General features: G+C 38.6%; 2 protein-coding genes across 6 annotated transcripts in view; one reads left to right on the top strand and one right to left on the bottom strand.

Moving 5' to 3' along the window:
* The window catches only part of tet2 (tet methylcytosine dioxygenase 2), a 39998-nt gene extending 32204 nt beyond the window's left edge, over positions 1–7794 (bottom strand). Inside the window, exons 1-3 of one of the 3 annotated variants that reach the window (XM_044113163.1) lie at positions 7617–7784; positions 6654–6748; positions 3931–3962 (exon numbers count right to left, since the gene is read on the bottom strand). The gene's annotated coding sequence lies outside the window, so the exon portion shown is untranslated. Of the gene's footprint in view, positions 1–3930; positions 3963–6653; positions 6749–7616 lie in introns of all 3 variants that reach the window. The other 2 variants (XM_044113162.1, XM_044113164.1) reach the window with 2 other exon arrangements.
* Positions 7795–7976: 182 nt separating this feature from the next.
* The window catches only part of cxxc4 (CXXC finger 4), a 51207-nt gene continuing 31481 nt past the window's right edge, over positions 7977–27702 (top strand). The window contains exons 1-2 of one of the 3 annotated variants that reach the window (XM_044115107.1): positions 7977–8143; positions 23499–24437. In XM_044115107.1, coding sequence (XP_043971042.1) covers positions 23613–24437 — 825 coding nt within the window. In that variant the 5' untranslated portion in view covers positions 7977–8143; positions 23499–23612. Of the gene's footprint in view, positions 8148–19480; positions 19901–23498; positions 24438–27702 lie in introns of those variants that run through there. The other 2 variants (XM_044115105.1, XM_044115106.1) reach the window with 2 other exon arrangements.

Here is a 27702-nt window from a genome sequence, read left to right as displayed (position 1 = left end):
GTTTTTGGTATTGAACAAACACTGCTAAACAAATAAAGTGCAAGCAGTTTGGATTCATAAATGGAGCATTTATTGATGCTTTCATTGATCCAAAGCAACAGCAGAAAACTTTTTTGAGGACTAAGGAAAACAAACCATTGTTAGTTTTTGACAATGTTAGTTTTTGAAGTTATCCAACATCATCATTGTTTGTTGCTATTATCACAGGAGGGCATTTTTTTCCACATTAATGAGTTTTTGCCCATTCCTTGTACTAAAAGTCAGTTTGTCTAGATGAATTAATTGAGATATAAATTTTCTGAAGTTTAATGTTCTTGAATAGACAGGAAAAAATGTATCTCCAACTGCATGAAGTAATAAAAATCCATCAAACCACACAGGACCCCTCTGAGCTTGTCCTCACCTAAACTCAAACCGACAACTCTTAGCAGTGGATCACTCGGCTCGTGCGTCGATGAAGAATGCAGCTAGCTGCGAGAACTAATGTGATTTGCAGGACTTCTTTTGACAGTAAATTGTGCAACAAAGAGTTGTTTTTGTCAATAATCAAAAAGGTAAACCGAGATAAAATAGTTTGAGTAGCTCTATTTCGCAGACAATTAATCTCTACTCTTATTACCAGTTTTATTGGCCAGCTGAGTACCAGAAATCTCACTTGATTTTGCACACTATGGAAATTTTTAAGCAGTAATTTCTTTGGGCAGCATAGAGCTGTAGTGTTGCCACAGCATGGCCTCTGGTTTATCAGCTACAGCTAGACCAATTGGCACCGTCTTTAGTTAGTTAGCAGAACTGTAGGTAGCAAAGGCTTTGAAGGCACATCAGGTATCAGAAATAAATTATTAAAAATTGTCATTCTGCCAAATTTTGGCATTAGTAACTGAGTTTTTATGATAGAAAATCAGTGTGTGTGTGTATGGTCATGTTTCACTTAAGTTTTCTTGTGTTCTGCACAGAACATAAATAGTCTCAGCTGGTTGCATGCCAGGCAGATTCACTGCTACACAGTTGTTTCTCCGTGAATGAATGAGATGACACAGAGCCAGACAGAGGAGCTACACACAGTTTGTTTTAAACACACTGGCATGAGCATTTCATGAAGCTACCTGTATGTGAGCAGCACCACAGGTGGTGGAAAAGGAGAGCTGGTTCAGAGTTTCAGATGCTTAAAAATTATATGAAGCAAAACACGTCCTGCCTGTTTAGTGATGCAGTTGCTGTGACATCTGCTCCAAACACACTGCTGTTGTGTACAGACTGTACAGTCTCTTGTGCATGCTCCGCCCACAGCACACTCAGACCTGTTGTTATTAACGATGGTGGAGAGAATTAATGCTAGAAAGCTGATTAGACTGGACCGCAGCAGATAATGGATCCCATAATTTTAAGTAAAATTTACTTGCTGCTCTCCTTTGCCCAAAATGAATTAGATAACTCTCTTTTAATCTTGATTCAAAAATGATTGTGGACTGATAAAAAAAAAAAAAGACAAAGCTTCTTAATATTTATATTATAGATATCTTAGCTAAAATTCATGCAGTTTGGAATTAGTTAGACTGCAATGACTCTGGGTCATTTTGTCTCTTGGCCAGTTTGCATGCCCATTTTTTCAGAATGCACTTCATACTGAAAATGAACGGATGCACATTACTTTTTAGCAAATTTTTTGTATGGTTTAGCAAATTTTTTGTATGGTTTAAACTATAAATATCAATATTTAAATTTTAATCTGCTATGTAGAAATACAAAAAACCATTTTTTCTCATTGCATGCATTTCTCACTATTAGACTAAGCTTTTTCTGCTTTCAAAAAGTTAAACATTATTTTGATAAGCTAAGTACCAGAAAACAGATATATATATATTTCCCTTCATATGTTTTTTCAATACTTTTGTCAAATTCAAATGTTACAATTGAAAATGACCTTTTTAACTGTATGATTTGGCTCAAATGTCTTGGTTACAAGCTTCTCACAAAAGTTTTGCTGGAATTTCAGCCCATTCCTCTGGACAATCTGGGGAAATACCGTTCTTAAATCACTTCCTAAACGTCCTATTCTTTCAGCCGTAACTCTAATAGTGTTGGCATTAGTGGGATTAATAGTGGGAGAGAAACACTCTCTTTCACACCAAAACGTGTTAATCTGTGAAACACCAAACCCCTGTTGGGGTGTTCCCTTACAAATACATCAAATGGTGTGCCTTCATTTTCAGAAATTCTTTAATTTAACCAAACAGTACTTTACAAAGAACCGAGACCATTATCTGGGCTTTCTCATATTGCTTAATGGGATGGTAAGCTCAAATCCTTTTCAGGTTTTTGTTCCCATGGAGCCCCTTTTATAGATTGCCTTGTCATTTCACATCATACAGCTTGATCTGCAAAGTTGTATGCTTTCAGTTCATGCAGCGGGGGTTGCAAAACTAAAGAGGTGTGGCCTACAACTCATAACACTCAACTGTTCAACACACCAGGGCTTTATCTGTGAAACATTCTTCATATATAGAAAAGTTGTTGCATGTCACCCTCAACATAATATTTTCTGCATTAGCTTCTGCTAATTAAGATATTCCTGATGTAGGACAGACACTTCAGAATCTCTCCACTCGGTGTACACCAGTAGACTTGTGCCCCTACTGCCTTCTTTTCTGATTTGTGCTACGTTGCACTTGTTCTGCAATCCCTTGCTACTACCCCTTACAGCTCATTGCAGTTTATGGTCAGTATCTCACAAGGTAGATCAGAGGTGTAACCTTGGTGGATTCACTTCAATCCACTGGTTTATGTCTTGACCTTTCACTTAATTGTGAGGTATATTTAGAAAAAGTATAGTCATTGAACAAAAAACAATCGATGAAGGGTGTCAGTGTGTTTAAATGTTCAACTTTAAAGTAAGTAATTAAAGAAATTTTAATCTTTATTGTATTTGTATTTTCCTCTTTTACAAAAGAAAAGAAAATCTTGCAGGTCACTGAATGAAGGTACAACACTAGAAACTGCAGTTTTCTCTTCGTCACGGTTTGCACTAGCAGAAGCATTCAGGCAGAAAAGCTTCTAGCTGGGCTTCTTGTTAGTCTTCTTCCTCCAACAGCTACTGTAATTTGTAAATCTTGTTATTGCTCTCTGCCTGTCACATTTCAAAGGAATGCAGGCGTGTGCCGTCACCTCATGTGTAAACACAGATCCCTGACCTCAGTCTGACCCAGGGCAATCAAAATTTAGGCACACTTGTCACTTGACTGCTTTCTCACCTAAAATGCTCAAAATGTGTCAGCTGTTCTCACTTTCTTTGACAGCAGGCCAAGTTATGATTTGGGCTTTTGATTAGGAATGTGTGTATTACTTTTTTTTTTTTTTTAAATTGTAATACTATTCCGTATATGCTTCTTTTTTTCACATAACGATAGATCTGCTAAACAATTGACAAAGTGTATTTGTATTATACAACGTTTACTTTTTTGTACATTGTAAACATGGTACATAGTATTAGCATCTAAGCAAATCAAATAATTTTCCAACTATAAAATAAAAATTTTGTATTATGAAAAGTACAAGAAAAGTTTCCAGCTGTACCTTTATGACCTGGGTGTGATAAAGGTACAAGGTAGTTGTTCCTTATTTGATGCTAATTATTTAGCCCTAATGAGGTGGGGGCTTTCACTAACGACAGATTTGTGATGAATCCATTGATTTACAACTGCCTTCACCTCGGCCTCTGAGTAGGAGGACTTTTTGAGGTCTGACTGAAAGCTAGCGGAGCTCATCATGAAGCCGAGAAAAGTGTCACCTCTCACAATCACTCATGGCTCAGCACACATCTCACCTGGGGCAATCTACACATACAGCGGTTTATGTGGGGGTAATAACTAGGCATAATCTGCTTGAGCCAATACACAAAATTAGTGGCCCCAAGCCCACCCCCTACCTCACCAACTAGATGCTGCTCCTCCTCCTGTAGTTATCTACAAAGACAAGGGAGAGTTGTTAGTGTGGGTCTCACATAGCCCAATTGTTTAGACCTCAACAGGGGTTCTGGTTACAGGGTAGATGGGGGGAGATGCAGTAGACACACAGGCAGAGTGAATACAAATCAATTAATGTCCAGCATTCCTTTGGTAAAAGCCTGATAACTTGAAAATTATAGGCGTTATCATGCCCTCTATGTCATTTTGTTTTTGTTCAATCGTTGTGCCGTTTTACAATCTCTTTTTGTGAGGACATCAGATTGCAATTTCAGTAATTAACTTCCTTTCGCACAGCAGGGTTGGGAACTGATCACGTCCAACCGGTAATCCTCAATAAAGAAACCACTTCATAAAATGTGAAGATGCTTCATGAGACACTTGGAGAGGTGCTGTTCTTCTCCTGAAACGCTCCAAGCTGAAGTCTAACTATCGTCATTCAACCCTTACACATACTTTATATTAAGAGTGTGCACATACAAAGGATTACTCTAAGATTATTTCAAAGTTTCACTGTGTAGATGAAAAAAAATAAACATATGGCACCTGTAAATGCTATCCATCTGTATTGATCACAGTCTTGTAATGATCAACATTAAATTAATAGAATTAAAAATGTAAAAGTAAGACAATTTTAATTCTGCTAACATTGACATTCACTACAACATACACAGTCATAAATTGGAGCTGGAGGAAAAAAAACACCCCCTGCTGGCTAAGTATCAAAATCAATCTCTTTCTGAAGGAAACTCAGTTTTTAAACCGAATTTGATGCAGTTGTCATTCTACTGTAGCTCTGGTTGTATGTTTAGGGTCATTGTCCTGTTGAAGGTGAACCTCTCCCTCAGTCTCAGATCTCTGGAGGAATTTATTTTTATTTAATTAGCTGTTTCTCTGATGAATCACATTGTCTGACCCGTCACTTTAGCTGTAGCCATGTTTTAGTATGCTTGAAGTTGTGCCATACTCTTAAAATTTTCAGATGATGGACTTTCCCTGAGATGTCCAAAACTTGTTTTTTAACATAACCCTGCTTTTAGCTTGTCCACAACTTTATCTCTGGCCTGTCTGCTGTGTGCCTGGGTCTTCATGATGCTGTTTGCTCACTAATGTTCTCTACAAAACTCCTGAGAGTTTCTCAGTATTCACTGACCTCGATTTTATTCAAGGGTAAATGAGACTGGACACAAATATAAGTGACACTTTTCAGATTTTCATGTGTGAAAGATTTAGAAAACAATGCATCAGTTTCAGTGATGTCAGTAACTAGTAATCAGACTACAGTTACTTATTGAAATCACTTTGCGTTACTATCTTATTTTGTAATTTAATTTTATTTCCTCTACGCGTCTTGGGGAGTGACCACCGTTTTTATGCGACAGTTATCAGCACCGACAAAAACATAAACAATGGAGATGCATTCCATTTTGTTGCTGGAAAAACAGGAACTATTTTGAGTTTCGGTCATCAAGTCTGATTATTATAAGCACTTTGGGCTTGTTTTTTTTTTTTAAGTCACTTGCAGAATTAATGAGTCGCGGGTTGTGGTTTTTGGGCTTGGAAATAAGCAGACATAAACCCCAGAATTTGTCTGTCATCCAGTTCGTTTTAGTCAGAGTCATGATTCATCCCGCTGTGTCTTTGTTAATATATTTGCTGTGAATTACCTAGAGCTTCGCATTGCGCTCCAGAAAACTGCAAACATCGAGACCAATAAGAACAGCGCGATAAACGTTAAAACATCCACGAATGAACGAGTCCGTAAAGTTGTGCAACTAAATGCCATTATAATCAGTAACATTAATAAAAGTGTCACAAATCTGCGCAGCGGGGCATCCGAGTTGTGGAGTGGCAGGAGGAGCGCTGTGCGCTGACAACAAACGCAGGACCGTAACGCAGAACCTGGACGCTGAAGTGGGGTGTATGGGGGGGTTTAAAATCCCATTTATAGTGTTCCAGACAATACTGGAACACACAAAAACACGCACAAATTACTGAAGTTTTTTTTTTTAAACCATTAAACAATCTCCCCTTCAGTTCAAACATATAAGTGGAGATACATTGCTGATGTAATCATTATAAAATAACTTGCAATTAAGTATTGGCAAAGATCAATGTAATTTTCACAGGTGGCACAGTGTTGTTGTTTTCAGCTGCTGAAAGTAACTAAAAAAAGTTACTTTTAATGCAACTTTGTTCCTTTCCAAACCAAGTAATCAGTAATCTAACAAAGTTACTTTTCCAAGGAGTAATCAGTAATCCGATTAAAGTTAGTTTTTCAAAGTAACTATGCCATCACTGATCAGTTTTATCTCACTTCACAACTATGTTCCATTTATTCTATCACATAAAAAACTAATAAAATACCACAACATTTCATAGTTAAAATGTAATGAAATGTAAAAAAAAATTTAAGGATTGTGAATATTTTTGCACTTTACCACATATTGATTTGGTTTTGCACATTGTTTTTATTTTTTGTATGACCTCAGAGAGTTGATTGCGTTTGCGCTTCCTTTATTTGCATTACTTTATTAATATCTATTCTGGCTTTGTGAGTCCACCGCTGAAACAGAAAATAAAACACACTGTTGTGTATTGTTCTTTTTTTATTGGAGTGTTTAAAGGATTTTTTTTGTTTTGTTTTGTTTTAATAACCAACACTTTGACACAGATAGCTTCGAGACTTACTTGTTGAGTCTGGAAATCATTGTTGGTGTATCATTTTGCAGCAGTGGCGACGGCTGCAGCTAACAGCTCTGCCATCACAGATGTGACGTGTGTCTCTGTGAATGAACAAACATGAGATAAAGTTCCTCCATGGGCAGACATCTGGCATGCAACATTTGTGACTGTTGGTCTTAAACAACACAACAGAAGCCTTGGTTGGTTGAAACAACATCCCGATTCACCATTAGTACACAGTTGGCTTCTGGACACCCACCCTCCCACCCCATCTGCCTACCAACTGTCCCAGTATTGCAGTACTGTTGCAGCAGCAGCTAGGATACACCACAATACTGTATCTCTCCATGTGACACAACTACTGAGACAGCAGCTTCAAAGACTCTTCATGGTTTTCAAAGTTTTCTCAGGAGTTAAGAAAGCTTAAATATAAAGCTTATTAGCACATTCAGGATATAAGTCAGATAACAATTTTACTTCAAAACATACGTCAATAGAAACAATACATTTCAAAGATATATTTTTATCTTATATTAGACCTGTAACAATCTGTATATGTTTCTTTTTTATTATTCCACATATTTATTTGTCTGAGATTACTGACCACAGAAAAAATCTTTAATAGCTAATCTTGCTTTAGCTATTTATTAGGTGGTAGTAGCAACGACGTATTGCAGTAAGTCTGGTACAACATACTTAACAAATGCATTTGCAGACTTGGTTATAGTATGTCCCATTGAAAATACTCACCTAGCATGCTATTATTGAAGACTTTGAGCTTTGAGCTTGAGCTCTCACTAATCAGCAGTAAAGCTCATGTTGGCGTAAATATATTTTTATCTATTTAATATTTATTTAAATCTATTTATTTTTATAAAATATTTATTTATATCTATTTAATATTTAAATGTCGACACAGTTCAAGAAAAAAATATTGTACGAAATCGATCTGTGACTAAACCTCTATACCTTTTTATCCCCTGCTGCTTAGCCGTCCATCTGTAATGGCGCTCGTTCTTTGTCACAGGGTGTCATTTTACTCTGAAAACAACTTGCTGTTGGCGTCTTTTCAAAAACGTTGTACAATGTACAGCAAGGGTGGCCAACCCTGGCCCTCGAGAGCCGGTGTCCTGCAACTCTTAGATGTGTCTCTACTTCAACACACCTGAGTCAAATAATGAGGTCATTAGAAGGACTCTGGAGAACCTGACTGCACTTGGGAGGTGATTCAGCTCTTGGATTCAGGTGTGTTGGATCAGGGAGACATCTAAGAGTTGCAGGACACCGGCTCTCGAGGACCAGGGTTGGCCACCCCTGATGTACAGGGTGGACATATATAAAATACGAACATATGTTTCTCTTAATTTGCAGTTGCGCAGCTGCAAGGCGGAGGGATTAAATTTCAATGTTGCGTTCAAGAACAGTTAAGGAAAATTGACTTTTCAAGTCAAATTTCGAGCTATTCAATACCAAGAGAAGACGGGTGTTTGAGGAAAGTGCGTAAGTCATACTGTTACATTTCCAACTATTACAACGCTGATTTATTCCAAGATGAACTTGATTAATAATGAGCTCAAGGCTTTTGAGAAAAAGCCTTCAACTTATTAAATTGTCTTTTGTGACAACAAAAATCGAAATATGCTTTTAAGTAAAAGTCAAGTAGATGTGGTCCCATTTACTACCAACATAGTTTTAAAAGAGAATTACGTTTCGTACCTAATAAAGATCGCAAGAAGATTTTGTTGGTATTAATTTTGCCCTAATTGAAACTAAATATTTTTCTTCTGCATCATTCACCTGGCAGGCCAAATATGTATCATTTTTGGATTGCATGGAAAGCCACAGAATTAGTCAAAGGGCAACAGATGGTCCTTGGCTGCTATGGACACCCTGGTTTAAATTATTGCATGTTCATTTTGTAAATAGGAAATGTGCTGGAGTTTCATTCTTTAAATATGCGAAGCCAATAGTGAAATACCCCCGATTGGTTTGCAGCAAAATGATGTTGTACATAAGAGGGATCAGGTCTAATGTATACCACACTATTTTATTTAAAAAGACGAATGAAAACCATGTCTTATTTTTATTTCTCTTCACAATAAGCACAACTTTGTCTTGATCAATCTCATAAAAACCCAGTAATATACACTGAAACATGTGGTTCAAAGGCAAAAAAGCATTTGCTCAAATCTTTTGCAAAACATGTCTGTTTGTGAGGAAATTATCTTGTTGGCCAACTGTCTGACAGCAACACCTCCCTTTCCTTTAGCTTTATCTGAGTGCTGGCAGCTGAGATGGACTGATAGCACAGACACAAAATCATTCTAACTTGCCAGCGGTTGTTGTGGGGGATGTAAAAACTACCTTCTGGGTACTTTAACAATCACAACTCTGCAATTTAAGCACAAAAAGAAACACAAATAATACAGACAACATTAAACAATAAAGAAGGAAGTTCTATGACACAATACTGGTCTCTTAAGGAGTAGAAACTCCTTCTCTTCTCTCTAGAAACTCGTTCTGCTCTGTATCTGCAGTTTTGAACATGAGATGGCTAAACATTAGTTCCAGATAGGTCTGATGTACAAACCCTAGACATTTGCACTCTTAATAGGGTAAACATGTAATTTATATATATATATGATTAAAATAGATAATGAATTAACAGAGAATGAACTGTGCTTTCTCCTAATTTGACTCCTTACAATAATTTTGAACAATTTTGTTCTTGCTCTTAACTACATCCAGTTCCAGAGTTCAGAAGAGAAGTTAAATATCTTTTATATATTTGGTTTGACTGTAACGGATTCTTCCTATACAAGATGTTCAAAGCAGAGTTAGGGTTGTATGTTAATGCTTCATATCCACTGAGTCTCTGGATAGTGCTTCATGTCTTTATGTACATTTTTGAGCATGTTTAGTGCCATCTACTTGTTACTTTTTAAACTGCATTTGACATAACTTGCTGGCATCACCAAAATCAGACTTACAAACACTCATGATTGCTGTATATTAATGAGTGGAGTGGAGATTAAGTGGAGATTTTGATGAGGATGTTTTTTCTTTTCAAAAATGTTATGCCCATAAGGTGTACGGTACATACAAAACAACATAAAAAACTTTCACTCTTTAAGAGGCTTACAAGTCACATATATAAAAAACTAATCTTTAAAAAGGTTGAATAATCTTTCATTAAGTTTATGTTCTCATTGGTTTTATTCTTTATATATATATAAAACTTTCTTGCTTTGCAAATGGATTATTTAGACTCCCACATGAGCTGTGAGTTCCTGCAACTGCTCCAGAGATTCCATTAGCCTGCTTCTGCTTCTCTGATTGCTGTTTTTCTTACTGTACTTGTCAGTTCAGGCAGACAGCAACGGTAGGTTCATTGTGACACGTCATGTGTGTGACTTTTTTATTCATACTGACCAGTCAAAGGGTTTTTATTCTATGAGTCTCATTCACCCAGCTCTCACAGTGTTCATACATCTAGGCTTCCTAACTACATATTCACTTGGAAGTCAGGATCCTACTCACAACCTGCCAGGTCACTACTGAATAACTGCCTCTTTCCATTTATGGATGTTGGACTGTTGAGTTCTCCATGAGATGTTGTTTTATAACCTAATCTTGCTTTAAACTATGACCAGAAGTCTATCCGTGACCTATCTGGGTATTCCAATAGACCTCTGATGGATACAGCTGTATTTATACAGAAGGTAATTGTTAGCTGATTTTTGGAGAGAAATTTGTACTGGATTTAATTTGAGATGAACAGTGACACATATCCCATCATGGGGTCGTTCCTTAGGGAGTTTGTACGTTCTTCTCTTGCCTGGGTTCTCCCAGGGTACTCCAATTTCTTCTCACAGACTAAAAATATGACTGTTAGGTTAATGGGTTTCTCTAAATAGCCCAGGTGTGTGTCTCTGTGTGTGTGCATGTGTGTGCACTGTTGTCTTTGTATTGCCCTATCATCAACTGGTGACTTGTCCAGAATGCACTACACATTTTGCTCATTGACTCATTGACTTCCCCCGACAATACAAGAGGGTATAGACAATTGTTAAATGGATTTTGGGTACCAGAAGAACAGAGGCTGACTACGAATGCCTAGGACACTTTCTAGATTTTAATTTAAAAAGATTTTGAAATCCTTGTACTACTTTTGCATCAATTGGCTTTCTAGCTCTCTTTCTCCAAAAGCCCATATCTGCAAATATAAAACAGGTACACAATCATACAATTTAGGGACACATTAAATCCATTAATTTCACCTCTTGGTCTGTCGGAATTACAACTTAGATTTTGGTTAATAGGAAGGAAAACTTCTATCTGATGCTGTGCCACAGACATCAAAACATCCACTAGAGGGCAATGTGCCCAATGTGTTCAATTTAATGCCACGGCTTTGGCGACAATCCCCACAAAGAGTCACTCGTTACACCATATTCTTCCCGTACCGCTAAATCTGATGATTACCTTTCTGGCAAAGACAAGACTCACAAAACTGTAATTTTTCCCACATCTTCCCTAAATCGGAACCATGGAGCATACAAAATACATTTACAACTTTCATTATTCGTATTATTTCCTGTGTAGGTGTCATTTTTATTATTTTATTATTGTTGAATGAATTAAAAAACAAACAAAAAAAAAAACCCTGAACGAAATAATAATCAGAACCAGATGCAAAGCAATAGTTTAAATTTTACCAGCTGATGACGTTTAAAGGTAAATCTTTTTTTTTTTTTTAAATGCTGGTTTGGTTTCCAACAAAGAAGAAGCTGCCTCCCTCCCCATCCATTCAGGATGTTTTTCCTTCCCCTCCACCCCTGCCACCCTTTCTCTGCGTCCCCCACGATATCTGCCTCCTCCTCCTACTTCTCCTGTGGGATCATGGGAATTGTGCGAGCAGCGTGGCGCTCCATGCTCTGCCCGCGGCGCTCTAGGAGGAGGCGTGCAGTAATGACCTGCTCCTCAGCTCGCTCGCCACCATCGCCCTCACAATTAATTCCCGCCTCGCGTTCCTCCTCGGTGGCGGGAAGGGGAGGAAGAGGAGGAGGAGGGGGTGAGAGTGTGAGCTCCCTCATTAGAGCCCCTTGTAATGTGTCTGGCAGCAGTTCCCATCCTGCCACTTCTGCATTGCAACCGCTGCTGATGTATTTGTATTATGGATGCTTCCTTCTATGCTTCCTGCCTCGCAGAGTGACTGACACAAGGTGTAAAAGCGCGCCCGGTCTGGTGTTTTATTTATTTATTTTTATATCCATCAGGGTTTTCGGGAAACATAAATTCACCTCACGCATGCATAACGTGGATATCTGGATTTTCTACAGGTTATTCATAGTTCGTCGGATTGCTATCATAATCTTGCATTTCATAGATGTGTCCAATAAAGTGTCACATTGCAATAAAGCCAGAAACAGGCAGTGACATTTTCAATGACTGGTGACACCGAGAACGGCTGAGATTTTACAGCCAAGTGGAGCAGAGTCTGACCTGGTTTTCAACTCGGAATTTGACCACTGGGATATGTCACAGTTTCACTATACCCTGGTCTGATTCACAGAGTGGGGCAGCTTGCATATTGTTTGGGAGAAAACAGACCGACTGCGCCTCAAAACATTTACTAGCATCCTAGATCAAAATATGAGAATGTTTTTAGTCCAGCTTCTGATATTTAAACTGGTGCAAAGATGTACTCTTACTGATTCCTTACGTTTATTTATTTATTGTTTTGGTCACACCAAAGTGCGTACTACCTTAAAATAAATTTCAAAATCTGAAAAAGATCACCTGAGAAAATACAAAAATTGTTTTCCCAATGGCAATTTTAGTTATTAAGGGGAAAAAATTTAGACCAAACCCCGTTTGGTCCTGACTTCAAAAGTAATTGTCCCGTAAACCAAATAATTGGTTGCCACTCCTTCGTGGCAACAATGGCCATAAAGTGTTTGCAAAATGTGGCAGTGAGACTTAAACATCTCAGTGAGGAAACTTTAGCCCATATTCTTTGCAATTTTGTTTAATTTCAGCTACACTGTTGGCTTTTAAAACCAGAATAATACATTTAGGTCCAAACCTCATACAAATATAAAGCTGAACTTTGTCTAGGCCCCTCCAAAACCATTGTTAGGCTATTCAAATCACTGTCCTATACTGCTTTACCCGAGTGTATCTGCGTCTATGGTCATGAAACTGATGGCTGAATATTCTCCTGCAGACTTTTGTGGGAAATAACTCCCATCAGTTGTGGGGAAATCATCCAGAATGAAATCAGAATCAGAATTTATGAGCCAAAAATGTGTGCACAAGAAAGAAATTTGACTTTGGTGTTGAGCGCTGGAAGCATACATGCACAAAGTATAAATATACTAACTTTAAAGGAAATAAGATAAAGGAACAGTATGTACATGTATTTGCAACCAAATTGATTTCTCTCTATATAAAGAAAGAAAAAATAAGGCTTGTTGTGATAACAATGAAAATATTATTTTATTTCACATTGCATGGCTGACTACTCTGTCTGCAAGATGCTTGTTGTTGTTCATCAGAGAGACAGCTGGGGTTTTAAATCTGTCACTGTGGCAGCTGGTTTTTTGCAAATAAGGTTCTGTAACACCAACCTAAAGGTAAAAGTTTAAACAGTTTGCGTCCAGGATGTGTGGGGTCTAAGACTCACTGGGTAAATGCTGTTTTGAATTTATAGAATTTAGGATAATAAATTCTAGAATTTATTAGGATGATAGTTGCCCTACAACAGACTGCTGACCTGTCCAGTATGTATCCCGCCTTTTGCCCGGAACGTTAGCTGGAGAAAGGCACCAGCACCCCTCCTGGCCCCACTAGGGAGACAGGTGTTAGAAAATGAATGGATGGATGGAAGATGATAGTTTTGAAACACTGATGAAAGACCAAATAATTTGGTGTTTTTGTCAAATGAATTTGTTGCAAAAAGATGTTCTGGATATCATTCTGGGAGGAGGTTTGACATCGTCTCAAATCCATGGCTCATCCAAAACCCTGTAAATGTCTTCAGAGGTGTCAGTGATTTAAATAAATGGAGGCAGTGTAATTTAAGCAAACCGTGAGTAGCACAGGTATTATTTTGCTAAAGTATCCATAACTCTAGAAGTTTATCACAATTTGATAACTAACTAAAATGTATTTCATTAAGAGTTTATGTATTACACCAACTCTAGTAAATAATTGTAAAGGTAAAGGAAAGCCTTAAAAACTTTTTTCTTTCCAAATATCAATAAAAAAAAAAAGGTGATATAGCATATTTATTCAAATTTACTCAATGCCTATAGATAATATTTGGTCTAAATAAAAAATCTAATAATTAGTTGTGTTTTTTTCAGGCATTGCTGTAGATTTAGCTCCGATCTACACTTAAACAACTACAAACAGTCACAGCTGAATCAAAAAAAGAAAAGTTAGGACTCCCCACCGCATGATGCTGGCAACGCCATGTTTCAAGATACTTACTGTCTGTTTATGGTGATGTATAATTTTGATCATGGTCTCATCTACGCATAGCATCTTCTTCCATGCCTTCTATGTCCCATAACATCACGTGGCAAATGTTCAGCTAACGTTCTCTTACATAAAGGCCAGGATTGTCGGATTGCAGGACTGATATTTGTCCCGTCTAGTGACTCCCCTACCTAAACTGTGAAAGACTTCTGGCCGCACCTCTGATTTCTACTTTTTGTTGGTTTATCACATAAAACCCCAAAACACAGATGTTTGTAGTTATAAGATGGAAAAATTTTCAGGAGCTCCAATTATTTTTCTATAGCATTGCATAGCAGTTCTTAATATGGACATAAAAACTCCAAAATATTTATTTATGATGTATCTGTAGAGGAATCCATTAATAGAAGGAGGTAGCAAAATCCATTACAGCTCCAAACCTAAAGAAAATCTAGAAATGTTAAAGTAACATACTGTGCCAGTTATGGAAAGAATATTTTAAAACTCCTACACTCTTGACTGCCAACTTTCCCTCATGTTGCCGGCATCAATAATTTTCCGTCTTACAGGTTAGTGATGGATTTCCGTGGAAAGCGGCTGCATGTAGATGCTGTCATCTGCAACAGACTGTGCCAGGAGTTGGCTCTCTTTTAACAGAGCAACTAACAAGATAATTAAGGGTACTCTCTACACTCCAATTAGTAGGCAACGCAGAAGGATGGGGAGGCGGAGGGAGGGATCACTCAGCGCATCCAAAGCAACCAGCGTTATGCGGGCTGATACAAATCAAATCACAGCAAAAGGCTAATGCACGCAAGGTGAGGGCGTCATAGATTACAGGCAGCGAGAGGAAATGAGGCCATTTCTTAAAGAAATGCTTCAGAGGCTGCCTCGAAAAGTGGTGCATCACTGCCAAACTCCCCCGCCCGCCCCCCAAAAATCACACAGCACTTATTTTCTAAAGCTGTCTCCTTTTCTTTAGCCTCATTTTTCTCTCCATCTTCTCTTTCTGACTACTAGTCTTTGGACAGTCCCTTAACATTTCAACATGCTTGATGATATAAAAATTCTTCATCTGGATTTCCACCAATATTTGACATTTGGACAGGGGAATATTCCATGTTGCTGCACACACAGATGTTGAACACACTGTTCATATCAATTTGAGACAGCTGAAGCGATGGATTTACACCATTAGTCATTAGACATGCGTGCGTCATGACATCCCTCCCCTGTGATTTCAGCTCTCATTGAGAAAATGCAGGCTACGTCTAGTGAATCATGGTCATTAATTACTCCTCAGAGCTCACTTTTAAGCGGAAGGAGACATGGGAGGAAATAGGTGCACAGGCGGTGATGCAGGGAAATGCGGATTTGAACAAAGACCAGCTGCAAAGCTTCACGGCTCCCACTAAGGGCGACCCACACTAGCTTTGCAGGTAGAGGTGAGCAACACCCTGGCAGGTTTCCCTGTGGGGCTATTATCGCATAGAGGATAAAATAATTTTCGCAAAGAGGGATTTTTTTTACACGGATATGGAATGTCTGATACTGAGAACATTGGAGAAACTCACCTTTCTAGGGTTGTTGGTTTTTTAAATGTAGCTGTCCATCAAGGTCTCACTGCTAAAAAAATGATTTTTTTTCCCCTAAGAGATTGTAGGAAGCTAAATCAAATGCTTCAGTGCTGTGTTGTTCAAAAGTACTCATACATGTTGATCTTTTTTATTTTTATTTTGACATATTACAATTCCAAACTTTACTTTAGTTTTACTTGGTTTTAATGTGATAGGTTAATTAAACGTAGGTGAGCATTTTTTCAGCCGGAGTGTGGAAGCTAGTTAGAGTTGATGAAAAGATATATTAAGGTCAATACATGGTAGGTTTGAAACACCGGGCTCAGTTGGAAATTCCTGCAGGACAACAACCCTACCATGATTTATCACAAAACATCCAAATACAATGCGATGAAGTTTGTGGCTGTAATGTAACAAAATGCAAAAATGTTGGAGGGATATGAATACTTTTGTGAAGCACTGAAAATAAATAAAGAGAACCTGTTGTTTAGGTTTGATAGCTAAAGAATAAAGACAAACCTTTGAGGGAAAACTTATCATCACACTAATAATATCAACAACTTCTGCTTTGTTTAAAGCATGATATAAAGAATAGTATTAAGTCTTGTATTATTTAGTTCTTAGTTATAGTAACAAAGAAAAGGTATAAGACTCATTTTATAACAGTTCTAAATCTACTACCACTAGTTTGCCTGACCAGTTAAAAAATACAATTCATCAAAACCTGCAGCAATACTGTCTTACAAGATGGCAGACTCTTTTCAAACATTTTACTGTGCACTTTTAAATTCTCACCAGTGGTAATTTTAATGTCTCTTATTTATTCATATAAAATGACCTAAAACCCCCCCTCCCCAAAAAAACTAAACGCTACTCAGTTCTCGATTTTGTATTTCAGATTAATGAAAAATTATCCCAGTGGTATGTGATGTTCTCAACCAAACTTGCACCCCGCCCTTATGATTCTTTTTTATGATTCAACCAAAATTTATAGTTGAGGTCTTTGTTTCCTCACTTTTCTATCTATCGCCGGCTCTAAATACATTCATCAAAGTGTAGCCGTTAGCAGCCTATAGGCCTGTGTCACACACAGTGTACCTAGAAGGGGTCTACGACTCAGAAATGTGTCAGTATAGCTGTCAGTTTGTTTACCCACACAAAGCCCGTCTCAGAGAAAACGCAGTGCAGGGACTGTTTATTCCTTTGTGACGCGCTGTCACTTTAAGTGACTTCTAATGGAAAGCTAGAATTATCAATTGAGTGAGTATCCAGCTTTCCTAATACAAGTTTCAAATATTTAATCATGTTGCTGTGGTTTGAAAATGTCACAAAGAAATCTTTGCTCATGAGCTTGATAGATAAAAAGAGGAAGAGTCTGCAGCAGGGTCAGCGATCTATAACTCAAGACAGACCTTCAGCTAACTTTATCCAACATCAAAATATATGGTGCATAGGCACCATATATATATATATATATATATATATATATATATATATATATATAATATACATAAATGTCAAAATTTGCAACTAATTTCCAGCATTTTCTGACTAATCAAATAACTCTGATCTCCATTTGGAGTTTATCCTAATAACGGCTCATCAACGACTCAATTTCTGGTTCCCTCTCAAATTTCTAAACTCCGAATCTGTTCACCTAAATGAAAGCAGATGCTCTTCTAATTATTGGATATACTTACCTGGATCTGTGCCATTCTCATCGTGTGACAAACAAAGCTGCTACCTATAAACTTGCTTCTACAGTGTCTACCTTTGTATCATCAGCATCACTAATTTCCACTACTCACTGTCTGAACTTGGGAAAGCAGAGAACCAAGATCCTGGCAAAACTCACCCTGCTATTCTATTTCAAGTCCCTGAGGTCTTCTGTTTTACTTTCTTCCAGATCAGACATACTAGCCTCAACCTGTGGAACATACAAGTGACATTATTCCTTCTCTCTATTACTTTGTGTATTATAAGACTTTTAAATCTCTCCTTTATTTACTGCTTTTGCGTAACTTATATACAAGACAACATATTTTCTAAAGAACTGTCCTCAAGCGAGCTCGGAACAGGCTGGAAGAACATCTGCATGAAGCTTTGTGAGAAAGTGAGTGCTGATGATGCTTTTTCACCCTCAGTCTGAGCAATGTGGGGTAAGATCATTAAGATGAAGGTGTCAACGGTCTGAAGGTGGTTGGGTTCACATTTATTAAGTGCATCACTGATAAAACAATAGCCTGTGTTGTCATATTTAAATGTTCAAACTTTTTCAATAGAGCCGACACATGTAAACTCATCTTGTGTTTTTTAAGTGAACAAGTAAATGATTTAGAGGTTTTAAGAGCGAGAGAAAGTGCTTTGGTCAGTTGAGACACAAACTGAGCCTGCTGGTATCAACTTGACTGGCCATATTTGGTGGAGGAGAAGTGCTGAATATGCTAAGGCTATAGAGTCTACAACCTGTGGCTAAGGAGCTGTATGTGGCTCTTTCTTCCATCTCCTCTCTTTGTAACTTTGGCCAAAAACGATACATGCCTGAGCTGTAATTTTGAATATAACCCCCACCCAAAAAAAAAAAAAAAAAATTGCACTTTTGTTATGAAATATCTGCTCAGAAATTATGCAACAGAATGACACAAATTATTAGGCTGCAAACTTTTTCACAGTTCAATATTTTATTTTGCCTCGTAGCTTTAAAACGAGACTGCCGTAATAATTGGAGGCTGTTCATTCATGTTCTTATTTCAATCTGATGGTGTTAAAAATGCATCCTTCTTATTTGACCTTTTTCAAATGCTTTTCCTCCTCTCACACTGAGCTTAACCTATTTTGCAAAGAGGAATGAGCAAATATTACAGTGTCTGGATACGCAGCTGGTAGTGACTTGGATATGAGTATTGTGCAAGCCATTGTGTTGTAGCAATAAGACTATGCGAATATAACACATGATACAGCAGACTCTGAGCATGGATAAGCATAAGTTGCTTTACAGTTGTGCTCAAATGCGAACAGGTTAAAACAGTCTAAAATTCATACCGACAATTAGGACAAGATCATTTTCAGTGTGTGAATATTAAACAGCCCAAACAAGCAAATCCTACAACTGACATCAGTGTCAGCTTCTCTCTTACTGCTAAATTACCCACGAAAACTCAGAATAAGTGCTGAGTGAGAAAAATCCATCGTGGAGGTTTGATAGGAGTCTTGATTTAAAGCAAAGCTAATAAGCATCAAAATGAAGGAAAGCGCAAACTCTTAAACGGGGGGGATTCTAGGAATAAATGTTTCAGGAGGAGCCCGGGTTGTCAGCTGGAGCTGATCTGAAGGCATGGGTGGCCGGCAGGCGGGATTTATAACGCGCCGGATCCCGGAGGACCCAGTAATTATAGCTGTCGCTGGACTGAGATAGGAAGGAGGGAGGGGGCAACAACCCGACGGAGGCATTTTATCTTAATCACAGCTCAGCGCCGTTTAAATTAATTTGACAAGTTTCCCCCCCACACACACACCAAACCTTATTAAAGGGCGCGTCTGGCAAAAATGACACCCCGCTTCTTCCTCCTCGTTAAAGGTCCCGCCATGAAACAAATATGTTAGAAATGTTTGTGTCAAAGCGCGGCGCGGTTACTCCTCTCTCTCGGTGCGCCCCTCCGAGCCACATCCCTCCCTCTCCAGTGCTCCCTCCTCCCCAGTGTTTCTATAGTAATTTCCAGCCAATGATCAGTAGGTGTCCACATCCCTGCTTCCTCACCTCAGCACCAATCAGCCACACACAGCGACAGGAGACACGGACCGAGCAGAGAGCAGGCAGACGCACAATACAAGAGGAGAAGAAGCACCTATATATACATCCAGCGCTGCGATCTAGATTGTTGTTTTTTTGTTGTTTTTTTTTACCCACTCTCGTTTTGGCTTATAGATGCACTTTTCAACCTCTCTTCCTAGTTTGGCAGGACAAGCGAAAAAAATGCTTCTTTTGTTTTGAGCGATCTGAACGCACACACTGACAGAGACACACAGAGACGCGGTGGCTCTGCTCCCCTCGGGCGGCTTGTCTGTGCGTCTTTTCTCGCATCTTTGCATTAAATCCCCCCTGCCTCCCTCCACATATCGCCTCGCAGTGATGTGCGGTAACACGGTGGCGGGCTGGTAGCATCTTGGGAGCCTTGTCTCAACGGGAACCCGGTAGGTGATGCTCTCTCTCTTTCTCTGTGTGTGCGTGCGTGTGCATGCGTGTGTGTATGTGTGTGTTTGTCTTTTTCTCTGTTTCCTTTGGCTTTTGGCACCTAGACTCATTTTATTAGCCTGTTTCTGCTCCTGTTGCACTCATCTCTATGGATTTTTCACCTTTTTACACTGTTGCACCACTCACCTTTATTTATTTATCTTTTTGGATGATTTGACCTTTGATCTAAATATTTACCGATCTGCATCCTGTCTGATTTTCTTCACTCTTTCCTATCTCTCTTCCTTCTCCTTCCCCTTTTTTTTCTCTCCTTCTTTTTGTCTGTCTCCCTCCAGCTCCAAGTATTGAACATTTCTGTCTCTGGAAACTTTGTTTACAGGCGGAAAAAATCAATGTCCGTGACTTGATTGCCTCTGGGCTGCGTATTTCGCTCCAGGGGTGAATTGATTAAGTAATAATGACCCTGAGGAGGTGCTGATCATTAAGCCAGCAAGGTTTTGTTTACGGGTGGCTGCTGGTTGACACTGAACTTGAAAATCTGGAAGGGATTGCTCACAGCACCCTGGTGTCACATTTTGTGTGCAGTAACTTCAACATTTCTTAGGAAAGAAATTGTTGCTGTTGTGGCAACATGATGTCTATGGGGCTATATGTTTTTTGTTTGTTTGTTTTTTGCTAACTATGAAGATATTTGCTCTCTTTGAACAGATTTGGGGAAGATGCACTTTAATAATGCAGTTCCAATGAGTGTTAGAACTGCATCTATCAGATATGTTTTGGCTGATTTCTATCAATGACTTTAAAGTTCTGACCTGTCAATACAACAAGAACTATAAATAACCACACCCAGAGCATAAGTGTTTTTTACTGTCCAGATTGGTTAAACATTGTACAATAAAAGGTTTGAAAAAAAGGGAAATAATTATTTCTCCAAAAAAGCTAAGTTCTGAATTTTTCCTTCATTGACTCTGATTGTTGATCAGTAGATAAAACGCTGAAAATGTAAATTTTGCCCTTAGTAATTTATTAAAACTGAGAAGTCCCACAATTTTTGGTCCTCATAGTTTATCAACCATCATCATTTAGTGTGGTGCATGGTTTGAATGTAATGAAAGAAGTTTTAAAGAACATGTGCTTTAATGTAAAAGTAAATCTCATTGACATAGTGCATTATGAGGCGAACATCACACTATGCTAACAAAAAAAGAATGGTATCAATCAGTACCACTATTTGAAAAAAAAGCAATAAAAAAAAAAGCCTGTTGCCTTTAGTTTTCATCCTTGTTCCAGCAGAATCAGCAAGTCCTGGTTATAAAAGTTCAGAGTAATGCTTGGAACATTTGGATTTAAAACGTCTGAGATATATGTCAATGCTTATCCATTTAGAGGTCTAAAAGTGATAGTCAAGATCTCCTAATATACTCTAAAGAGAATGGAGAGACAGTGTACCTGATTAGAAATGGAGTGACATGTTAAAACTAATGTGACTTGGTCAGAAACTTGGCAGTGGTGCTTTGAAAAATCTGATGGTCCAAGGATGAATATTAAGTTTTTGTGAAAGAAAATTGCCAAATGAATAACAGCTTCCACTATTGACCATGATGCAGTAGAATTAAACTTTTCCACAAAAGGGAGTAAAGATATGAATGAACCAAAGATCCATGAAAGTTTAATGTGAACTTTAATCAAAGTAAACCCCAAGATTCCTGATTGACGATTTAGCAAAATAAGCAAAAGGACCAAGAATTTTTATTACTCCAGGCACAGTATTATCTTAATTATGTTGGAGACATTTCTAGCCATCAAATTTATCAATAGTTCAATCCCTTATGTCAGACAAGCATCTTAAGAACATGAGTTTTGGAAGCTGCGTAGAACAGAATATCATGTATCTCACAGTGATGATAATGGTTTTAAACGTGCTCATAATGTGCTGAAAGTAAATTTGCACCAAAATAAACAGCTGGAGGAGAGCTTTATAGAACTTAGTTATGTAGTTTTTTCTTTTTTTATCAAATAGAAAATATTGTAAAAGCTTAGATTTGCTGTCAGAAGGTTTATTAAATTGTCCAAACATGTATAAAGAAGTCTTAATGATTTTTTCTCTCATGAAAAACATATTTATTGGAATAAGAGGTGATGTCACACTGTGTATGTGAGAGAGGGCAATGATCATGTCACACAGCTCTGTGGTGAAACCTGATTTCATAATTGTTTCAAAGCAAAGACAAAATGACAATAAGGCCAAATCTCTAAATGTCCCCTCACGTCTTATTGTAGTGTTATTAGCAGAACTCACACTTACAGTAAACATGTATTTTCTGCTGTAAAGTGCAGACTGGGAGATCTTCAAAAAGGCTGCCAATGTTTCAGAACTTTTCTGTTCTAAGTGTATTTTCTGCTGTAAAGTGCAGACTGGGAGATCTTCAAAAAGGCTGCCAATGTTTCAGAACTTTTCTGTTCTAAGGGATAAAACTTCATTTTAAACGCTGTTCTGAAACTGAAAATAGCTAAAACTTCTTACCTCAGTAACAACACTGCTCTGAAGAGTGTCATTGTTAGGATCAGCGCTGCTCAAGCATAAAATCATCCAGTTACGGTCACCAGACGATTTCTTGGAGCAACTCCAGTGAGAATCGATCTCAGCTTTGTGTGTACACGTTTATATTTTGCTCTTTGTGAAAACTACGGATAGGATATGAAATGCTTGATGGTTCCAGCGATGGACCCGCAATTAAACGCGAAAACCCAGAAAACGGTAATGGAAGTAGGGAGAGATGTGTCTAATGGGCTTTTATCTGTGGAAACCAAATCCAGACAGACTGGTTGGAAAGGCAGAGAAAGGAAATGCCCCCCGCCCCCAACAACCCTTCATCCACACACATTCAGGAGGCCTATCCTCAGGCAGCTGACACTGTGGTTGGTCTGGTCCATGATCTGGTTGTAAATCCACCGCTAGCTATCACTGAGGGCTGTCACTGTAATAGTGGCCATGAATGAATGCCAGGTGCTCTTAAGAGACACCAGTGAGGGTCTTGTTTACACGGACAGGACCGCCTCTCCTTTTGCCGTTGCTGCAGATGCAATCGATATATTCACTGCACTTTAGCTGTACCATGAGTCCTGTAGAAAATGATTTGATGTGTTAGAGAAATCCAAGGAATTATTTTAAGATTGTGGCTGTTGTTTGATAGTGTGAATGAGGGTCCCTTCTGATGTTTCAAAATGCAGTATCACATACAAAAATATATTGGCGTATTGATATTAATGTCCTAATGTTTAATGCATTTGTTCTCAAGATCTAAAAGTGTTGAAAGTGTTCCTTTTTTTTCTGAAATGTGCAACTATTTTTCAGCATTACAATAATTCTAGGCTGGTCTGTCACATTCATCATGTCACTGTCACCAGATGCAGGTCCATTTGGACTGCTTTTTAATAGCCTCAGCGCCTGAAAACATGTCACAGAATGCTTCACATGTTCAGCTGCTACCTTTAGAGAAACTTGAAGTTGAAAAGTGAAAGCTGAATTTGCATGAGACCGCTTACCATTTTTCTGTACATGTAACTGTTATTTCTTCTCCGTTTTCTGCTTTCCAGTGCTGAAGAAGACACATCAGGATGGTTACTCATTGTTCCTAACCAGCTTCAGCTCGACAAAGGCCCGTGCACCTTCACGCTCCCCCCCTGAACACTGACAAGCACTCCCCAGCCATGTCTAACATAAACAATGCGCTTTGCATTGAAAATGGACAAAATGCAGACGTGTCGCTCCTGCAGAAGGATAATCTCCAGGATGGTGGATTAAGTCAGCTCTTGGATTATAACGCAGAAATGGAAAGGTACAGGTCTTTTGCGAACTTTTACAAAACGAACGGTGCGTTTCCGCAGACTGCAAAAATTGCCCGAATCACGACGCCCATTTTTCCCAGCGCCAGAATTGGTATGTCCCCTTGGAACTGTGATAACGCCATGCTCTGGGGAAGGAAATCAGCGGCAATAAACCCTAATAGGACCAGCATGCATAGAAATGACTCCCAGAGGCCGGGGAAGCCTGGCGTGCCGCCAGAGACGCTGCAAATGGCAAATAATAATTTCCTCTCTACCTTATCCCCCGAACACTGCAGACCTTTAGCAGGAGAATGCATGAACAAGCTGAAATGCGGCGCTGCTGAAGCAGAGATAATGAATCTCCCAGAACGCGTTGGAACTTTTTCCGCTATTCCGGCTTTAGGGGGCATCTCATTACCTCCCGGGGTCATCGTCATGACAGCCCTTCACTCCCCCGCAGCCTCAGCAGCCGTTACAGACAGTGCGTTTCAAATTGCCAATCTGGCAGACTGCCCACAGAATAATTCCTCAGCATCCAGTGGAAACCCAGCGAAGAAGAAAAGGAAAAGGTGTGGGGTGTGTGCACCCTGCAGGCGGCTAATCAACTGTGGTGTTTGCAGCAGTTGTCGGAACCGCAAAACAGGCCACCAGATCTGCAAATTTAGGAAATGCGAGGAGTTGAAGAAGAAGCCTGGCTCGTCGCTGGAGGTGAGAACGGAGGCTCTGCTTCCCCTTCTTTTGTTATTATCCCCCTCGCACTCCAAAGCATTAACCTTTTCATCCAGTCACGTTCTAAGCCCTTGAAAATTGTTTCCATGCCCACCCATGCCTGAACATCCCCCTGCTTTCTCAAATCTGCCTACCCGCCTAGCCTAATTGGCAGTAATTAGGGGTGTTTGTGCGGAGCGCAAGCTGAGCTTGGCTCAGACACCCCTAATTGCTGCCAGTCAGGCTGGGGCTGGAACGCATCCGAACAACCCCGAGTTTGGCTCTGCTCCAAGCAGGGCTGGGAAATGGTTTTCAGCAGAGAGCCATCTCTCTCCGCACCCGGTCATTTTAACCAATTATGGAAGCCGTCTCTGGATGGGGAGAATCAATATCCCACAAAGCCTCAGCCACTGACCACCAAGAGATGGTGAGAGTGATGGTGGAGCTGCTGATGCCGTTTTTCAAAACACCCCCCTTCCCTGGCCCCAAAGTGTTGTATGTGTGTGTGTGTGTGTGTGTGTGTGTGTGTGTGTGTGTGTGTGGGAGGTGGGGGGCTGGTTAATCCCATAAACTGATCCCCTTCCACACATTATGAATGAACTGATTGAAGTGTGGGTACACAGCATGCAGACTGTGTGTGTGGATCAGTCTGGGACAGATGCATATCAAGAGAGCTATGAAGGCAAACAGGTTCATTCAAGCTGATTTATTTTCTAGTTGACATTTGGGCGTCAAGTGCAAAGGCCAAATATGAATCTTCAGCCGTAAATGTGCTTCTCTTTGCCCTCAGACTCACACAGATGCCTACAGGGGCCTGGATGAATGTGTTTCTAACAGATGCAACCTGAGGCTCGGATAATTTGCTCATTAATTAAGTGATTACACAGAGAGGAAAACTGGGTTAATCATAAAGTCTTACCTAATCTACTTTTGGAAAAATACCCTTTATGGATTCATTTGTTAAAACTGAAATTAAGACATCAGTTTGTCAAAAATCTTTGCTCACTTTCGCCACCACCTCTTTGCTGTGGTTTTCTAAGATAATATAGACTAATAAAATATCAAATTACTGCTTTGACTCCTTTCCAGTGATCAAATGAAAATTAGTTAAAATTGCAGCCAAATTGAGCATCTGATCATATTCACTTCCTGTAGTTTTTATTAGATCAGTGTTACAAACACTAGTGAATAACAAGTTCTACAAAAAAAAAAAAAGTTTGGTTGTCTGTTGCTATTAACCAGTTTGGTGTTATATTAGTACATCACTATAAAGATTCATCCAGCAAATGTTTCATTCTCCGGCTTGTAATGTGTATTCTGACAGTTTTCCTGCACAAATCATATTATCTCAGAATCTCACCCATGTGATCTCTGATCAGCACCAAGCGTGCTGGAAACCACAGTAGAGTACAGGAGGTGTTTGCAAACTGATATGACGATATTAAAAGATTACTATTTTTTTTTTCTTCAAAATTGACTTAAAAGTTGTGTGGATGAATTTAGTTATCAGAAAAGAGTGGCTGTAACTATGCGAAATGTAACTTTTTAATGTTAGAACAAAGGAAATGTAAGACAGTGAGCTCATATCATAATGTTGAAACATTATGATATAACATTATTACAGTTATTTGTTTACAATGAACCAAAGACCAAAAAATTGGTTGGTTGTTGGTTTCATTAAGCCTGCATCAAACTCCTGTTCTTTCCTCTGATCCAGATAAGAGTCTGTGCTGTCAAACCTCCATTTTATTGGTGTCAGCCAGAACTTGCAGAGGTGGAAGGAAAAAGAACTGGCGCTAAGTGAATGAGCCCTAGCACCAGTTTAGCACTGGAAATGGTTCGATAAAAAATAAAATACAAAAGAAAAAAAAAAAACAGACTAGAGGAGTTGATACTCAGAGATTCAACTTTATTTTCATGCATGGCTACTAACTGTGGAACATATAATTTACCAGATGGCCAATCCTGACTCTCATTTTGACAGGCTGATGCTTACAAAAACTTTTCTTCTTGTTAGAATCTAACTATCTGTCTTCTGTTGAATAACAAAACTACTATATTTTTCAAATTGAACAAGTTGTAGTTGTTTGTTATGTTTAGGGGCTGGGCTAAAACAAAAGAAAATATTGAAACAAGGCAGATTATGCACTTCCTCGCTGACAAAAAAATGCCCAGTTACTAAAATAGACGTTAATCAATTCAAAAACAAAACCTCAGTTACTGACAGTTTTTGATATGGGTTAGATGGCTTTCTGTCCAGGGCAGCATATGTCAACCATTTCTCCAGAACCTAATTTGATTTCCAATCAGGGATACAGGGTATCCATGGTGGTGTAAAGTTGGTATCTAATTCACAGACAAAGGGTTATATTAAAGATTTCAAGAAGTCTGTATGGCTTTTTACCATCTCGTGGTCCATATTATATATTTACACTAGTTCAACCTTGTCTAGATTATTTTACTCTGAACAGATTATTTAAAATACAGTTTGAGATTTGGAAACACCCAATTGGATTCATGAAAAAAACAAAAAAGAGAATATTTTTGATGCTGCATTAGCTTTAGGAACATCTAAAGCTAATGCAAAAAAGGTAAAAAGCACAATATTATCTTCTTCCTAAAATAATGGTGTATGTATTCGGTTTTGCCAAAAATGATTTAGGCAATAAAATAATTTGGACTGTTGGACTGGTCAAACAGACCAAACTATTGTACATGATTCCAGATGGTTCACATATTTTATTTTTGGTTAATCTGAATATGTCACTCTTTATTTTTTGATATTAAGTATTCTAAGCTCACCATAATATACCTTTCAGCTTATATCATGTTTTCTGGCTTCTGATATCGTTACTCTCATTTTGGCCAAAAATATTTCTCACTGAAAACAAAAGTGTTACAGTTTGTTAATACAGCTAGCAGTTATTCGGGAAGAAGTTGACTTTTGAAACAAATTTTTAGAAATATGTATGTTTAAATTTAATTACTTTTAATGCAAGAAACATTTTTAGGACAATAACCAGTATCTCCCTTTTTCAAATAAGTCTAAAGGTGAAAACCTAAAAGAGCCTTGCATCTGTTGCATGAACTCACAAGTGTCCAGGTTTTGAATGCCTCTAATACACTATGAGTTAAACTGATTTAATTGATGTAGCTTTTGGACAGTGTGGAAAAACAGTGCTGCCCTTGGTTTAGTGTGGACTGGAGGTGGATGCTCCAAATGTGTCAGTTTCATGTCCGAACAGGTGCCCCCAAACAGGTGCGC

Source organism: Gambusia affinis, linkage group LG04 (genome assembly GCF_019740435.1).
Source record: "Gambusia affinis linkage group LG04, SWU_Gaff_1.0, whole genome shotgun sequence".
Classification (NCBI taxonomy): Eukaryota; Metazoa; Chordata; class Actinopteri; order Cyprinodontiformes; family Poeciliidae; genus Gambusia; species Gambusia affinis.
This window is presented reverse-complemented; position numbering and strand designations above follow the sequence as displayed.